The following is a 13,154-nucleotide window of genomic DNA, read 5'->3' on the forward strand; positions in this document are numbered from 1 at the left end:
TTACTTAGCATACATTGTTTCTCAGACAAAAAGTATTTCCAAATAAGTTACATGAGAAGTTATCTGTGTTCAGAAGAAAATGATATTCTAGTAAAGATTAAGACTAACTTATCATTAAAGGCTGCACCATTCTCTCTGCCTGCCAAGTATCTCAAGGAGATGTAGTCCTGACATCTTAGCCACCAAGTAAAATATTGATTAACTGCTTAGGTTTAGATATAGTTTAGTTCAGTTTTATAGTTATTGAGATAAAAGAATCTGACTCTGAGGCAGTAAGTAGGATGCTGAATGCTGAACTGGAGTCAATGGGACCCGATTTCAAATTCCATTCTTACCACTTATTACTCATCCTGTGGCCAGGGCAGTTAATTCCCATTGGGCCTCAGTTTCCTCATCTGTAACATGAGAGGTACTAAATTGCTTCTGAGATCCCTTGAATTGTAGGGATATGTATAGTTACTGTAGCTAATATAACCAAGTTTTTACATGGGCAGCTAGGTGATACAGTGGATAGTCTGAAGTCAAGAAGACTCATCTCTGAGTTCAAATGTGGTCTCAGGCACTTAGCTGTGTGTCCCTTGGCAAGTCACTTAACCCTGTTTGTCTCAGTTCCTCATCTGTAAAATGAGCTAGAGAAGGAAATGGCGAACTACTCTAGTATCTTGGCCAAGAAAAACCCAAATGGGGTCACAAGGTGTCAGACATGACTGAACAAAAAAAAAATTTACCAATTTTATAGCATAAAAGTTATATGTAACTTTTATGCTATAATATTGGTAAATAATTACTTCATTTGCAAACAGTGAAGAATTTAAGATTTCTTACAGATCATATTTCATGGTTTCAATTTTTGCCCTCAACAAACAGGTTATATACCCATTTTTCATATTGTAGTTTAAAGGCTAACCAGATTTTATGGATAAATAACCTTCTTAAGAAGAAATATTTCTGGTGCATTGTAGGCAGATCTGCAGATCTTTGGCATTGGAAGGGAAGGTAATCTTTATCACTGCATGTTTCTTGTAGATGATCACTATCTCAATAAGATTCCTGGCAAAATTCTAGAATTTAAGTCTCTGGCCTATAGTTGGATGATTGCAGCATTTTACCCTTTTTGAGGAAAGAAACATTTGTCCTTAATTCTGTGGTGCCTCTCCCTATTAGCCATTTTCATTGCCCTTTCCAGTTTTCAAAGTTTATTCTCCTTTGGTAAAAAAAAAAAAAAAACAAAAACACAAGCAAAGTAAGATTTGAACAGCTTAACCATATTCTTGCCCAACAGCAGTCCCATTCCTTTCTTTCATCCAGTTTTCCCATTATAGATTAAATACTTTTAAGAAGTGTTTTTTTGTTTAATCAACAACAAAAAAATTAAGGCAAAGTATAGAAAGAAGAGCAGAGAGCTACAGACCAAATGTTGAAAAATGACTACACTTAAGAGGAAGAATGGAGAAAATCCAGTGCAGGAGAAAAGCAATCGAAAAGCAGTCAACAAGAGTGAGCCTTGTCCCTAGGTGGTATTATGGCAAATAGTTTGCAAAATGGTATTTGTAAAATTAATATTTGGCAAATTTAGGGGGTGGGGTCATAGACCTACCAAGAATTAGAAGGTTTCACAGATTTTAGGCCAACATTCATTTTACAGATGAGGAAAAATGTCCAGAGGCCTGTTGCACAGGAAGGGAGTGACAACTGACATTCAAACCAGGGTCCCTCTGACTTTAACAGTACTGGGCCATTGCAACAAACTGCCTCCCTAAGGGGGATCTTAACATTATTTTTGTGTAATGGATCCTTGGACTCCTCAGTTTTTTAATGCATAAAATAAGATCAAAGGAAAACAAGCCTATTATCAAAAATATTTAAAAGTCAATGGAATCCCAGGTTAAGAGCCCCCGCCCAAAAGGGAATCAGGAACAGAACAAAAGGCCTGTTATGTAAGACCACTGGACCTAGATCTGAATGCTGGTTCTGTAACTTGCTTCCTGTGTGACTTAACGGCAGCATACTTTTTCTCTCAGCTTCAGTTTCATCATTGTGAGTCGAGTATTGGATTAGATGACCCCAGGTACCTTTGAACTCTAAATCTATGAAACAAAACAAGCTCCTTCATATATTCTGCTGGAATTTATGATTCAATATTCATTTATGTAAAAGGGTCTTCTAAAATACAAATGACTCCTACTTTAATGTGAATTACTTTAATCAATAACGTAATTGGGCATACAGGGAATATTTGGGAGGGAGGGAAGAGCACTATGCCTTCAGTGTTTGGAAAAAATAAATAGGAAGGGGGAAGGTCAAACATTTGTTATTTTAATGACTAGAAGACACACCTTTACCTACTTTCAGTTTGACTGGACTCAAAACATACTGGGATTCAGTTAATATGCTCAGCTTCCCCTCAAATACAGCCTGGTATCAGCCCAATATAAGTAATCCCCACTCCCATCAGAAAGAACTGAAAAAGCACCTCTAAAATCCACTTTGGGAAGAGGATAAGTATACATTTACTATTCTTTATCCTCCTTTTCCCTCACACACATCATTAAAGGTATTTAGAGCTTTATAAAGCATAACTTCATCTTATAAAAAGGTAATAGTAGTCTAACCTCATTTCCTTTTTTGTTACTCATCAACGGAATTCTAGATATTTTTCCTATAGATTTCAGTAAATCATGACAGTCTCATACTGTTTTTGTAGATAAGATGGAGAAATGGAGGTTACATGGTAGCATAATTCATAGAATAATAGATCGAGAACTATAGAGGACATACTATTTAATCCAACCCCTTCACTGTATAAATGAATAAATCGCAGTCCAGAGAAGTTAAAGCATTTTGCTCAAGGTCTACACATATAAGGAAGGAATCTGATGTGGGATTTGAATTCTAGTCCTCTTTGACACTTGAGCTAGTGCTTTTACACTGTACCACAAGGCCTCCATTAACTGAATTAGGTATCTCCCCAGTGAGGCTGGAAAATATCTGGAGTACAGGATGACATCTAGGTACATTGCTATGAAAAGAACAGGTACTCAAATACATTAATGAACCACTTCTAAGTAAAAAGAGAGACCTGAGTTTCATCATCCAGGGGGCCTTGAAGATTGTTTGACTTGCCTTCAAAGTGGACAAGAGAAAGAGACAGTAGAGGAAAATGAAAAGTCTAAGGTATCCATATTTATGCAAAAGCAGAGACCAAGAAATGAATGGAGAAACAGCAAATAACACAAGACCCCTTTGACTTTATTTCAACTTAGTTTTTGTGAATTTCACACAAAAAAATACAGAAGCAAATCTTGTCAATAAATAAAACTATGTAGTCAAACAAAATATCCCTTCATGAAGTGCAGCTCTCAACCAATGAGAATTTTTTAACGAGCAATAGATGTGGTTTATCTAATTTAAAATAGCACAAAAATTCGGAATGGCTGAGTGTTTTAAACAAAGATAATGCTTAGGTTTGGCTTTACATAAAAGACAACAAATTCATATTTTATAAAATGGTTTAATGAAGGCATGCATGACTGATAACAATGATCAATAAATTTATTGAATTCAAATTATTTACTGTTGTAAACATTTTACAAAAGCATTGAGATTTATCTGAATTCACTGTCTTTGATGAAAGAATTACTCAAACAGACAAAATCAATGGCACATTTAAAAAATAAAGCTGACAAATACCATTCTGAACATTCTCTTTTAACACAATCCAGGCAAGAGAAAACAGTACAGTATAAAAAAAGTATACAACAAAGATTGTTCCTATTATAATGTCAAACTCTGGAAACTGTAAATACAAATAAAGTGATTGAACAGTCAAACGGTCATCTTCCAACAAGGAAGAAGTTACAGTAAGAAAAATTTGCAATCCAGTTATACTCAGCTGTCAAAAGAGAAGGCTTTTCTTTCTTGTCAGTTGACAACATAATTCTTTTTCCAACAGACAGCGAAACTTTGGCAATTGGATGTATTGAAAATAAATTTTTGAAGTTCAAGAGACAGTCACAGCATTTTACTTTATGAAAGGTGATCTGTACACCAAGGCTCAGAGGTTGTTGAAGATTCGTTCCATGTGGAAAAAAAGTGCAAATATCCTGCACAGATAGCTTACGAAGCTGCTGGCACAACTCTCCCCCAGCAGAATCTTGGGTTTTGTTTTGCATAGTTCACACATCCCTGGGAATGTGGAAAGGTGTGCTATTTTTGGCAAGAGCAAGGAGAAAGTGATACTGATGGGAATTATACCATGTTGGGCATGCTGAATCCATGCAGAATACTAAGGCAAAGGCTGCTACCTGATGTTATTTGTCACTGAATACTGGTTTTGTTTTTGTTGAAGCAGTTCTGTAATAGCCAGGAGCTTTTTTAAGACATGCTAAGAAAGAAAAAACAAGTAGAAATCAGTACACTTCAGAATCCCAAAGTATGGAAAACACATTAACAACAATTAAGACTCAAGCCTAGGACAAAAATTTCCATGAAGAAAACTTGAATTTTATAAATTTAAGTTACTCAAATGAACTCTTATGAAAGAGAATTACTATTCACAACTGAATGAGGTTTCTGGGGAAAGAATCTCAACTCCAGTTAAGCAAAAATCTCTGACAATTTTCTTTTCAGCAGATAATCCCTGGATGAAATCTTCTTACCTAAACTGATATTTAAGAAGTCAGCCAAATGAGAGAAATTCAGATTTGGAATGTAGAAAGGTAAATATTCCAAGTGAATAAACAATCACACAATATTTATTTAAGCCTGAGATTGAAGGCAAAGTACTTTCCTGCTAGGAAACAAATCTACCTTTCATAAATGGTTAATGGTAATGGTTACTGCATATAATGGTTAATGCACAGAGTATACTGTATCAGAACAATGAGGCAAGGCTCGCTACTAACAGTAGCTAATATTTATATAGTACTTATTATATGTCAGGCATTGTGCTAAGTGCTTTACAATTATCTCCTTTGATCATCATCATAACCCTGGGAGGTAGCTACTATTATTATCCCCACCCCCCTTCTACAGATGAGGAAACTGAGGCAGACAAAGGCAAAGTGACTTGTCACAGGTCACACAACTACTAAGTATCTGAGGCCACATTTGGACTCAGTGCCAACCTAGCTGCTCAGTGCTTGACATATTTTCATTATACCAGCGTATCTCTAGGTTCTCTACATCGACATATTTTAAAAGCTTTTATCAAAAACCTCTTCTAAAAAATATAGTCTTGACTGTGTCCAAATTAAGAAAATGCAAACACATACCAAATATTGAAACTCTTATATTTGTTTTTTAAATTAGGCATATTAGACACAAAACAGAAAAAAATAAAATTATCCTCATTAACAGAATACATCAACCTTGTAAATGCATTAAATAAATATCTTAAAGGCATTTTTATAGGTGCATTCTTAACAAGCCAAAATTCATCCAAACATAAGTAATTTTAGTAAAGTATTTGTTTTATACTAAGATTAACCTTGATGCTGATAATTTAAATACTAACTACTTGAACACATTATTTCCAAAAATATCTGTATTACAAACCTACCTGCTGTACACCACGCTCGTTACTGAGTGTTCGAAGTTCATCTGAATGTGCAACACAAATTTCATGTAATGCTGCTAGATCACGTGACAAGTCAGTTCTAGAATGATCTGTAGTGTCTGGAAGTTCAGGTACATTCTTTAAGAAGAATCATAAAACTGCATTTAGAATGGCAATTGTTTTACAGCCCCTTTAAAGATGTAATTTAAAAATTGTGACTGTCAACTAATGATGTAGTAGCTATCTTCTCAAATTCAATGTAATCAACTGTATCAAATCTTAAAACTACACTATTCCTGATAAAATGCAAAGATCTGACAGGCTTGAAATGTATTGTTTACTAGTGTTAGTCCTTTCTACTGTAGCCAGTCATAGCCTATCTGGAGGGAAACAATTACCCTTTTCCTCCATAGTTACTTGTTTTAAAAGAATGAAAGTAGTACAAAAATTCTAGGTATTCTGAAGAAATCAGTTTTTCCTAAAAGTAACTTGGAACCTATAATAAACTTGGAACCAGAAACACCTAGGTTCTGATAGATATTGGCTGTGTCACCAGTGCGAAGTCAAGTCCCCTGATCTCTCCTTCTCCCTAAGACTATTATTAAGCAGCAAAGCAAGTATTTAATCTTCATTGCTAGAGAGAGTTCATCACCGAGAGGTTCCCTCTCAATCCTATTTAAAGCAACTGCAAGTATTATCTGTTTTACAGTTAGGGAAACTGAGGCTCAGAAAATCATAGATGACTTGCCCAATGTCACAAAACCATTCAGTGTCAGAGCAGGATTTCAGACCCCCACAGACCTTTCCTGATTCTGAGTCTAGCACCCAGTAACTCTACCCTGCTGCTCCCCAATGCAGCTTTCTTTTCATTTTCCTAGAGTGTGTGGACTTTTAATTGAGAGAATAATCATCACTGGTACCCACTACTGCGTGTCTTGAAGAAAAGATTACATATTACACTATTTAAAGCATAAAATTGTATTATATCTAGACAACTATAATATATAATACACATACCCCAAGTTCATCTAAAAACATGATCATACGATGTTTGTTACTCTTGATGAATGGGTTTACTCCCTCCATGTAAGGCTCCTAGAAAAACAAAAATAAAAGCTTTTTATATTCTTTATGAAATCCCATAAATTAGATATAATAGAAATTTTTATCTAATATGACACAGTATGATAATTCTTACTAATCTACTTAATATTATCAAAGTTCAAAATGATCACGTATTTTATCATAGCGTAACAAATCTGATGGGTATTTGATTTTTTTACTTGAAGAAAATCCCTAGGCTCCATGTTCTGGGATGTTTTTTGATTTCTAAAATAAAACTAAGAAAGACCCCCCTACAAAAGTTTTCTAAGTTGTGCTTATAACTTAAGCTTCAAAGAAAGATTAATTAAATATCTTTAAAATTTAACAGCGAATGACCTTGAAAACTCTAAATCATAAACAACAGAAAAAAGTCAAATTCCAAGGAAAAATAACCAGGATAGTTAGGATTATTCTATGGTTACCACAAATCAAAGGAAAAATTGGAATAAAATTTGAATAAATTCTTCAAACACAGCCAGAGCTAAACCGAATATTCAACTTGCAACCTCACCAAACAGCAGGGGTCGTCCACTGTAGATCTGATTGACTTGTGACAAAGAAAATACCTTTTCATTATCCCATGGTATTTTTACCAAAAAAAGGGTTTTTTTTTTTGGTTTTGTTTGGTTTTTAGGCAATTGGGTTTAAGTGACTTGCCCAAGGTCACACAGCTACAAAAAAAGTTTTAAAAAATATCCTTTGCAGATCATAATGCAATAAAATTAATAAAGGATACAGATCTTGAATACTGGGTCAAAGAATAAATTATGCTGACAATAAATACTGCTGAAGATCACAACAACAGCAAAAGAGAAAGGGGGCCAATAAACATTTTTAAAAATTAAGGGCTAAAAAATTATTTAATAACCCTTCAAAATGGCAAATTTTGAAAATTTGAGGAAAAACTTGAAAATAAAAATTATAAAACCAACAAAAGAAAAGATTGATATAATCAATAAACAATTAGCTAATCTGAGAAGAAAACTGTATTTTAAAAATAAAAATTAACAAGGTGGATGATAAAAAGAATTATCAGAAACTACTAGACAGAAAACATACTAGCAACATTTTAAGGGTAGAGGATGACTATTTATAAAAATATGTAATAAAACAGTAAATAAGATATCTTAAACAATCCAATCCCAGAAAAAAGAAATACAGCAAATTAGAAATGAATTATTGAAGGGGGGGTATAGGGTGACCCTAAAAGGATCTGCATGTGAATTTTATAGGAAGATCCATCAAAAAAAATCACCTGATAGTTTGGCTACAAAAATTATTCTCAGACAGAAAGCACTCTACCAAACTCTTTTTATGAGATAAATAAATCATGATACCCAAGCAAGGGAGAGACAAGGCAGAGAAAGAGAGCTTTAAACCAATCACACTAATGAATATTGATACTAAAACTGTAAATACATCCCTTACCATTAGACTACAGCCATATATGCAGAAAAAAATTCACTATAATCAAACTGAACTTATATCAAGGATGAAAGAATGTTTCAACATTAGCAAAAGAAATTAACACATAATCAAAAAAGCAACTTAAGGTACAAATGACATGATTGTTATAGGTGATGGAGAATAAAAATCTTTGATAAAAGTCAACCCTAATTTATATTAGAAGAATTAAAAAATACAATCTTGGAATAAAAAGCATTTATCTAAAAACAAATTCTAACATTGCACGCAAGTGAGAAACACAGGAAGTTTTCCCATATTTAACGAAGTTAAATGTTAGCTTTAGCTTTTAGCAATAAGACAACAGAACAAACTTTAAAGTAGATATGTAACCAGAGAGGAGACAAAATTATTCTTAACTGCAAATGACATAATATACTTAGAAAATCCCAGAAAATCAACAAAGAAACTAATTGGGACAATTAAGAGTATCTACAAAGTTAAGGGAAAGCAAAATAAATCCACAAAATCATCAGCATTTCTGTATAATACTGACAAAAACCATGGAAGAAATGATAAAAGAAATTACGTTCAAAATATTTACAAAATACATAAAATATCTGGCAGTTAACAAGTGCAAAAGAAATAAAAGGAGACTTAAGTTGATGATATTGACTAGCTATTGGCATTATGGGCCATGCCAATATGATATAAAAACTATCACTTAATGATAAATTAATATACAGATTTAGTGCTACACTAAATAACTGATAGTATACTTCTTAAAATTAGAAAAATACAAAGTTATTTTGGAAATACAAAAGCTCTAGAATCAAGGAAAGTAATAACAAAAAGTAAAAATGAAGATGACAGAAACCTCAGAACTCAAACTATGTTACAAAGCAGTAGTCATCTATTTGGTACTACTTTAAAAAAAAAAAAGAGATCAGTGGGATAAACTACATACGCAAGAAACAAGCAATCAAAAGCAATAGTCCAATGTTCGATAAACTCAAGAACATGAATTTCCGGGGGGACAACTCTTTTATAAGAAGTCCGTGGAAGACTACAGAGCAGTTTGGCAGAAATTAATTTTAATATAAATCTTATGTTGCACAAAATGTTCAAGATGGATTTGAAACCTAAAGATCATATACCTTTAAAAAATTGTAGGGGTACAAGATCAAGTATATTCTATAGTTATGGTTGGGGTAAAATTCTTAAACAGAGGATAGAAGAAATCATAACAGATAAATTTTGAATACTTAAAATTTTAAAAAGCTTTTGCAAAAATAAAATCAATTAAGACAGAGTCAGAAGAGAAACATTAGGAAAACTATTTTAATCAAATATCATTAAAGTCTCATATTCAAAACATAAAGGTAAATTAACAGAAATATGTCTAGCAAGCAAAGAATGAATAATTTTCCAAAAAATTGCAAACTATAATTCACCACATAAAATCATCAATAGTAAGAGAGATGCACATTAAAAATTATTCTAAGACTTCATCTTGGTACTAACAAATTGGCAAAGATTTAAAAAAAAATAGTAATCAATCTTCGAGGGACTGTGTAGGTCCACTCTTGGTGGATCTGTGAATTAGTTAGAGTTTTAAGAATTTCAAAAAAAAATTGTTTCAGGAAGTGACTAAATTTTCCATAACCATTAAATGGGCCACCTCACTAATGGACATATACTTCAAGAAACTCAAAGACAAAAACAAAATCCACTATTTATCAAAATATTCACAGCACATAACAGCAAAGAACTGGAAATAAACTGGGTACCTATCAAAGTGAGGAAAGGCACAAAAACTTATGTTACATGAATGCAATAACATTTTGTAGTAGGAATCTTAAATATGAGGAATTCAAAGAAATTTGTGCGAAGATCTAAGTGATCTGATGCTGAAATAAAAAAAATCAAAAGAACGTCTAATCATAACAACAATATAAATCAAAAGATTGCTAAAGTGAAGATTACAAGTGATCAAGAAAACAATGAAGATTCCCGTGAAAATTAATGAAACATAGCCCTTCCAAAAAGGCAAAGAGGCAGAAACTATGACAGGACTGATTATTATTGCCATTGTCAGAAATTGTCTCTCTATTAGATGTTTTTGTTTAATCATTTTCTTTGTCACAAAGGATAGTGCAATATGGAGGTAGTTGTGTGGGAAACTATGCTATAAAAATGAAATGCATTGATAGAATATATTTTTTGAAAGTTGCTTACGTTCAAAACACATTATCTCAGTTTTCCCATTTGTTTACTTTTCATATATTCAATCATTTCTGGAATTGTGAAATGTTTTCTCAGTTCTGCTATTAGCTTTCACTGGAAATTTAGGGAATTCAGAATCTCTGACTGCATCTGGCTATCATATCATGATCTAACCACTGAAAAATATGCTATAAGATTTAAGCCATATATCATATTTTGGGGTGGAGATAGAGGAGGGGGGATAATTTTAACCTAAATTTAGAGAAATAAAATTCTTTAAGTTACATTTTGTGGTTGTGACAAAAATCTATAAAATTACATTTTACATCATTAAAGTATTTTTACCTTGGCACCAAACTCAACAAGATTTGCTAAATTCTGCACAGATTTAGCCACCAATGTCAGTGTTCTTGCAGCAGTAGGAGAAGGAGAATCTACAAAGAAAAAACACAGAATACTTCTAGTGATTTGAATCAAAACCCTAGCATTCTTTCAACCAAAGTGTAAAGATTGACATAAAAATACAAGTGAAAAAGTCCTTTTGGGACACCCATATATTAGAAAATCTTATGATTTAAAGAAATCTGAAAACACTTTGAAGTATTACTGCTACCAAAAAGATTATTAGAAATACAAAATCTTCTTATTCAGGAACCTTCAACCAACACCTCATTTAATTTTAAGCTGATTATCACCAGCATACTCTCCTCCCAAGGGGAAATCTAGGAGCCAGCTACTGATCTCCAAGTTAAGAATTGCTAACAGGTTCCTCCTTCACTCAAATAAAACATACATCATTAGGAAAAAGTTGGGGACTTCTAACATTTCACTGACTGCTATAAGGTCATATCAAATTCAAATGACAATAAACAATAGTCATGACAAGAATGACTAATCACTGCTTTAGAAATAGTTGGGAGACCTATGTCTCTATAAGGCATGTAAACTGGAGCACTTATTTAGTTAAAAATTGTCTGTAGCCCATTTAAATGCCTGATCTTAGATATCTGGCAAGAGAAGCCAGTTTCTGATCCTTAAATTCTTTTATATAATTTCAAGAATCATTACAGTTAATATTACTATCTAGAAGTCTAAATGTGAGCAGACTAACTTGAACAGATTAATATTTACATTCAATAAATAATCTGTATTACTTAATTCTTTCAGAATTTAAGCAATTCCAATCTCTATTTTCTTGTTATTCTTCAGTCTTTTTTCAGTCATTAGACTCTTTCTTCATGATCCCATTTGGGATTTCCTCAGCAAAGATACTAGAATGGTTTGCTTTTTCCTTCTCCAGATCATTTTACAGATGAGGAACTGAGGGTCATACTTGAGGTCAAATTTGAACTCAGAAAGATGAGTCTTCTTGAGTCCAGACCCAGCACTCTATCCCTTGTACCACCTACCTGCCCTCCAACCTCCACAGGAGTAATGAAAGGAAAAACAACATCAAAGAGAAATGACTGCTTGAAAACTAAATAATTTTTTTTCAAAATATGTCAATCACATAAAAAAACCAGAGATTCAAAAAACCAAACCATATTCCACATGATTCATTTTCCTGACTTTCTTTGAAAAGATGACTAAATTTAAGACATCCTCCAGAAAATATGTGTAATCAGATAAACAGAATCTGTGGTTTACTGGACATTTACAGAGTTTAAGATTACCATATGCTAGCTAGTGACAAGAAATTTGAGTGAGTGGGAGAACCAAGGCTTCATTCATAAGCACTGAAATCCATTCTCCTGCTGCCACCAAAGGTGCCTTTTTACCTTGGTCATACTATCAAGACTGGAAGCTCACAATAACAAAAACAGCAGTGAGTACAGGTTAATAAGGGCAAAACCAAAGAGAAAAATTCTTCCCTACCCCAGAGTGGCAGTATATCAGTACCTAGTATTAGGACTTAACCAATAATTGTTTTCCATCTATCAAAAGTTTTACAGATTTCATACAAAATTAGGGTGTTGAGGGGCAGAGAAAAAAAAATGGAATGGATCCCTCGACAGACACCTATTGTTTCAGACAATGGGAGAGGAGATGAGGAAGAGAAAAGGGAAGATGGAAGGAGGTAGGTAAGGTGCTATCAAGAAGCATTTTTTAAGTGCTTGCTCTGTGTAAAATACTATGTTCTGGTTGTTTATATACAATTATAAAAGTGGGATAAAGCTACTCTCCGAAAAATTAGCATTCAATTCTAATTTCCTGCCTCTTTTAAGCAATGAATACAAATACAGACAATACCAATGGCAAAATTAGTAAGAACATTTTTACTATCAATTTTGTCTAAATTAATCTAGATACTAAAATTACATATCTAAAATTCACTAAGCGCCATTTACTTACCTGAGATGATATTAAACATCCGTGGATTAAGGATAGCAGGACAGATAAGTCGAAGAAAAACAAAACCACTGAATGGGAGGGGGAAAAAAAGATTTTTTTAAAAAAAGAAACACCAAATAAGATTCATCACATATATACACTTAAAACAACCAAAGTACTATAGAAAGTTAATATTGACTCTGCATGCAGCAATTTTTAAATCAGAAAAAAAAATTTAATACCAAAATCTAATTTAGGATCACAGAAAACTGCTAACACAAGTTACGTGCCCCAAACCTTCTGACTGGTAGGATTATAGAATTTTAACAGTGTCTACAAAACTCACAATTTTTCTAGTAAATTTAAGTCTGTTTTATTCTTAGAACAAGATGAGGCAGCATGGCACAATGAAAACAATGACTGACTTAGGCTTGATACCAAGACTGCCATTTATTACTTATATAATCTTGGAAAGGGCACTTCACTGCTTTGGGTCTTAGTTTCCTTATCTGCAAAATGGCCAATTGATGGT

At 33.2% G+C, this 13,154-nt stretch overlaps 1 protein-coding gene across 1 annotated transcript in view; it reads right to left on the bottom strand.

Annotated features, from left to right (window-relative positions):
• Positions 1 to 3,228: 3,228 nt before the first annotated feature.
• RASA1 (RAS p21 protein activator 1) overlaps positions 3,229 to 13,154 on the bottom strand; it is a 118,529-nt gene continuing 108,603 nt past the window's right edge. The window contains exons 21-25 of the mRNA XM_027864243.1: positions 12,644 to 12,711; positions 10,637 to 10,725; positions 6,575 to 6,652; positions 5,561 to 5,695; positions 3,229 to 4,384 (exon numbers count right to left, since the gene is read on the bottom strand). Of these exons, the coding sequence (XP_027720044.1) occupies positions 4,301 to 4,384; positions 5,561 to 5,695; positions 6,575 to 6,652; positions 10,637 to 10,725; positions 12,644 to 12,711 (454 nt within the window). The 3' untranslated portion in view covers positions 3,229 to 4,300. The remainder of the gene's footprint in view (positions 4,385 to 5,560; positions 5,696 to 6,574; positions 6,653 to 10,636; positions 10,726 to 12,643; positions 12,712 to 13,154) is intronic.

The sequence above is a fragment of the Vombatus ursinus genome, unplaced genomic scaffold, assembly GCF_900497805.2.
Source record: "Vombatus ursinus unplaced genomic scaffold, bare-nosed wombat genome assembly UNPS02014774.1, whole genome shotgun sequence".
In the NCBI taxonomy this organism is placed as follows: Eukaryota; Metazoa; Chordata; class Mammalia; order Diprotodontia; family Vombatidae; genus Vombatus; species Vombatus ursinus.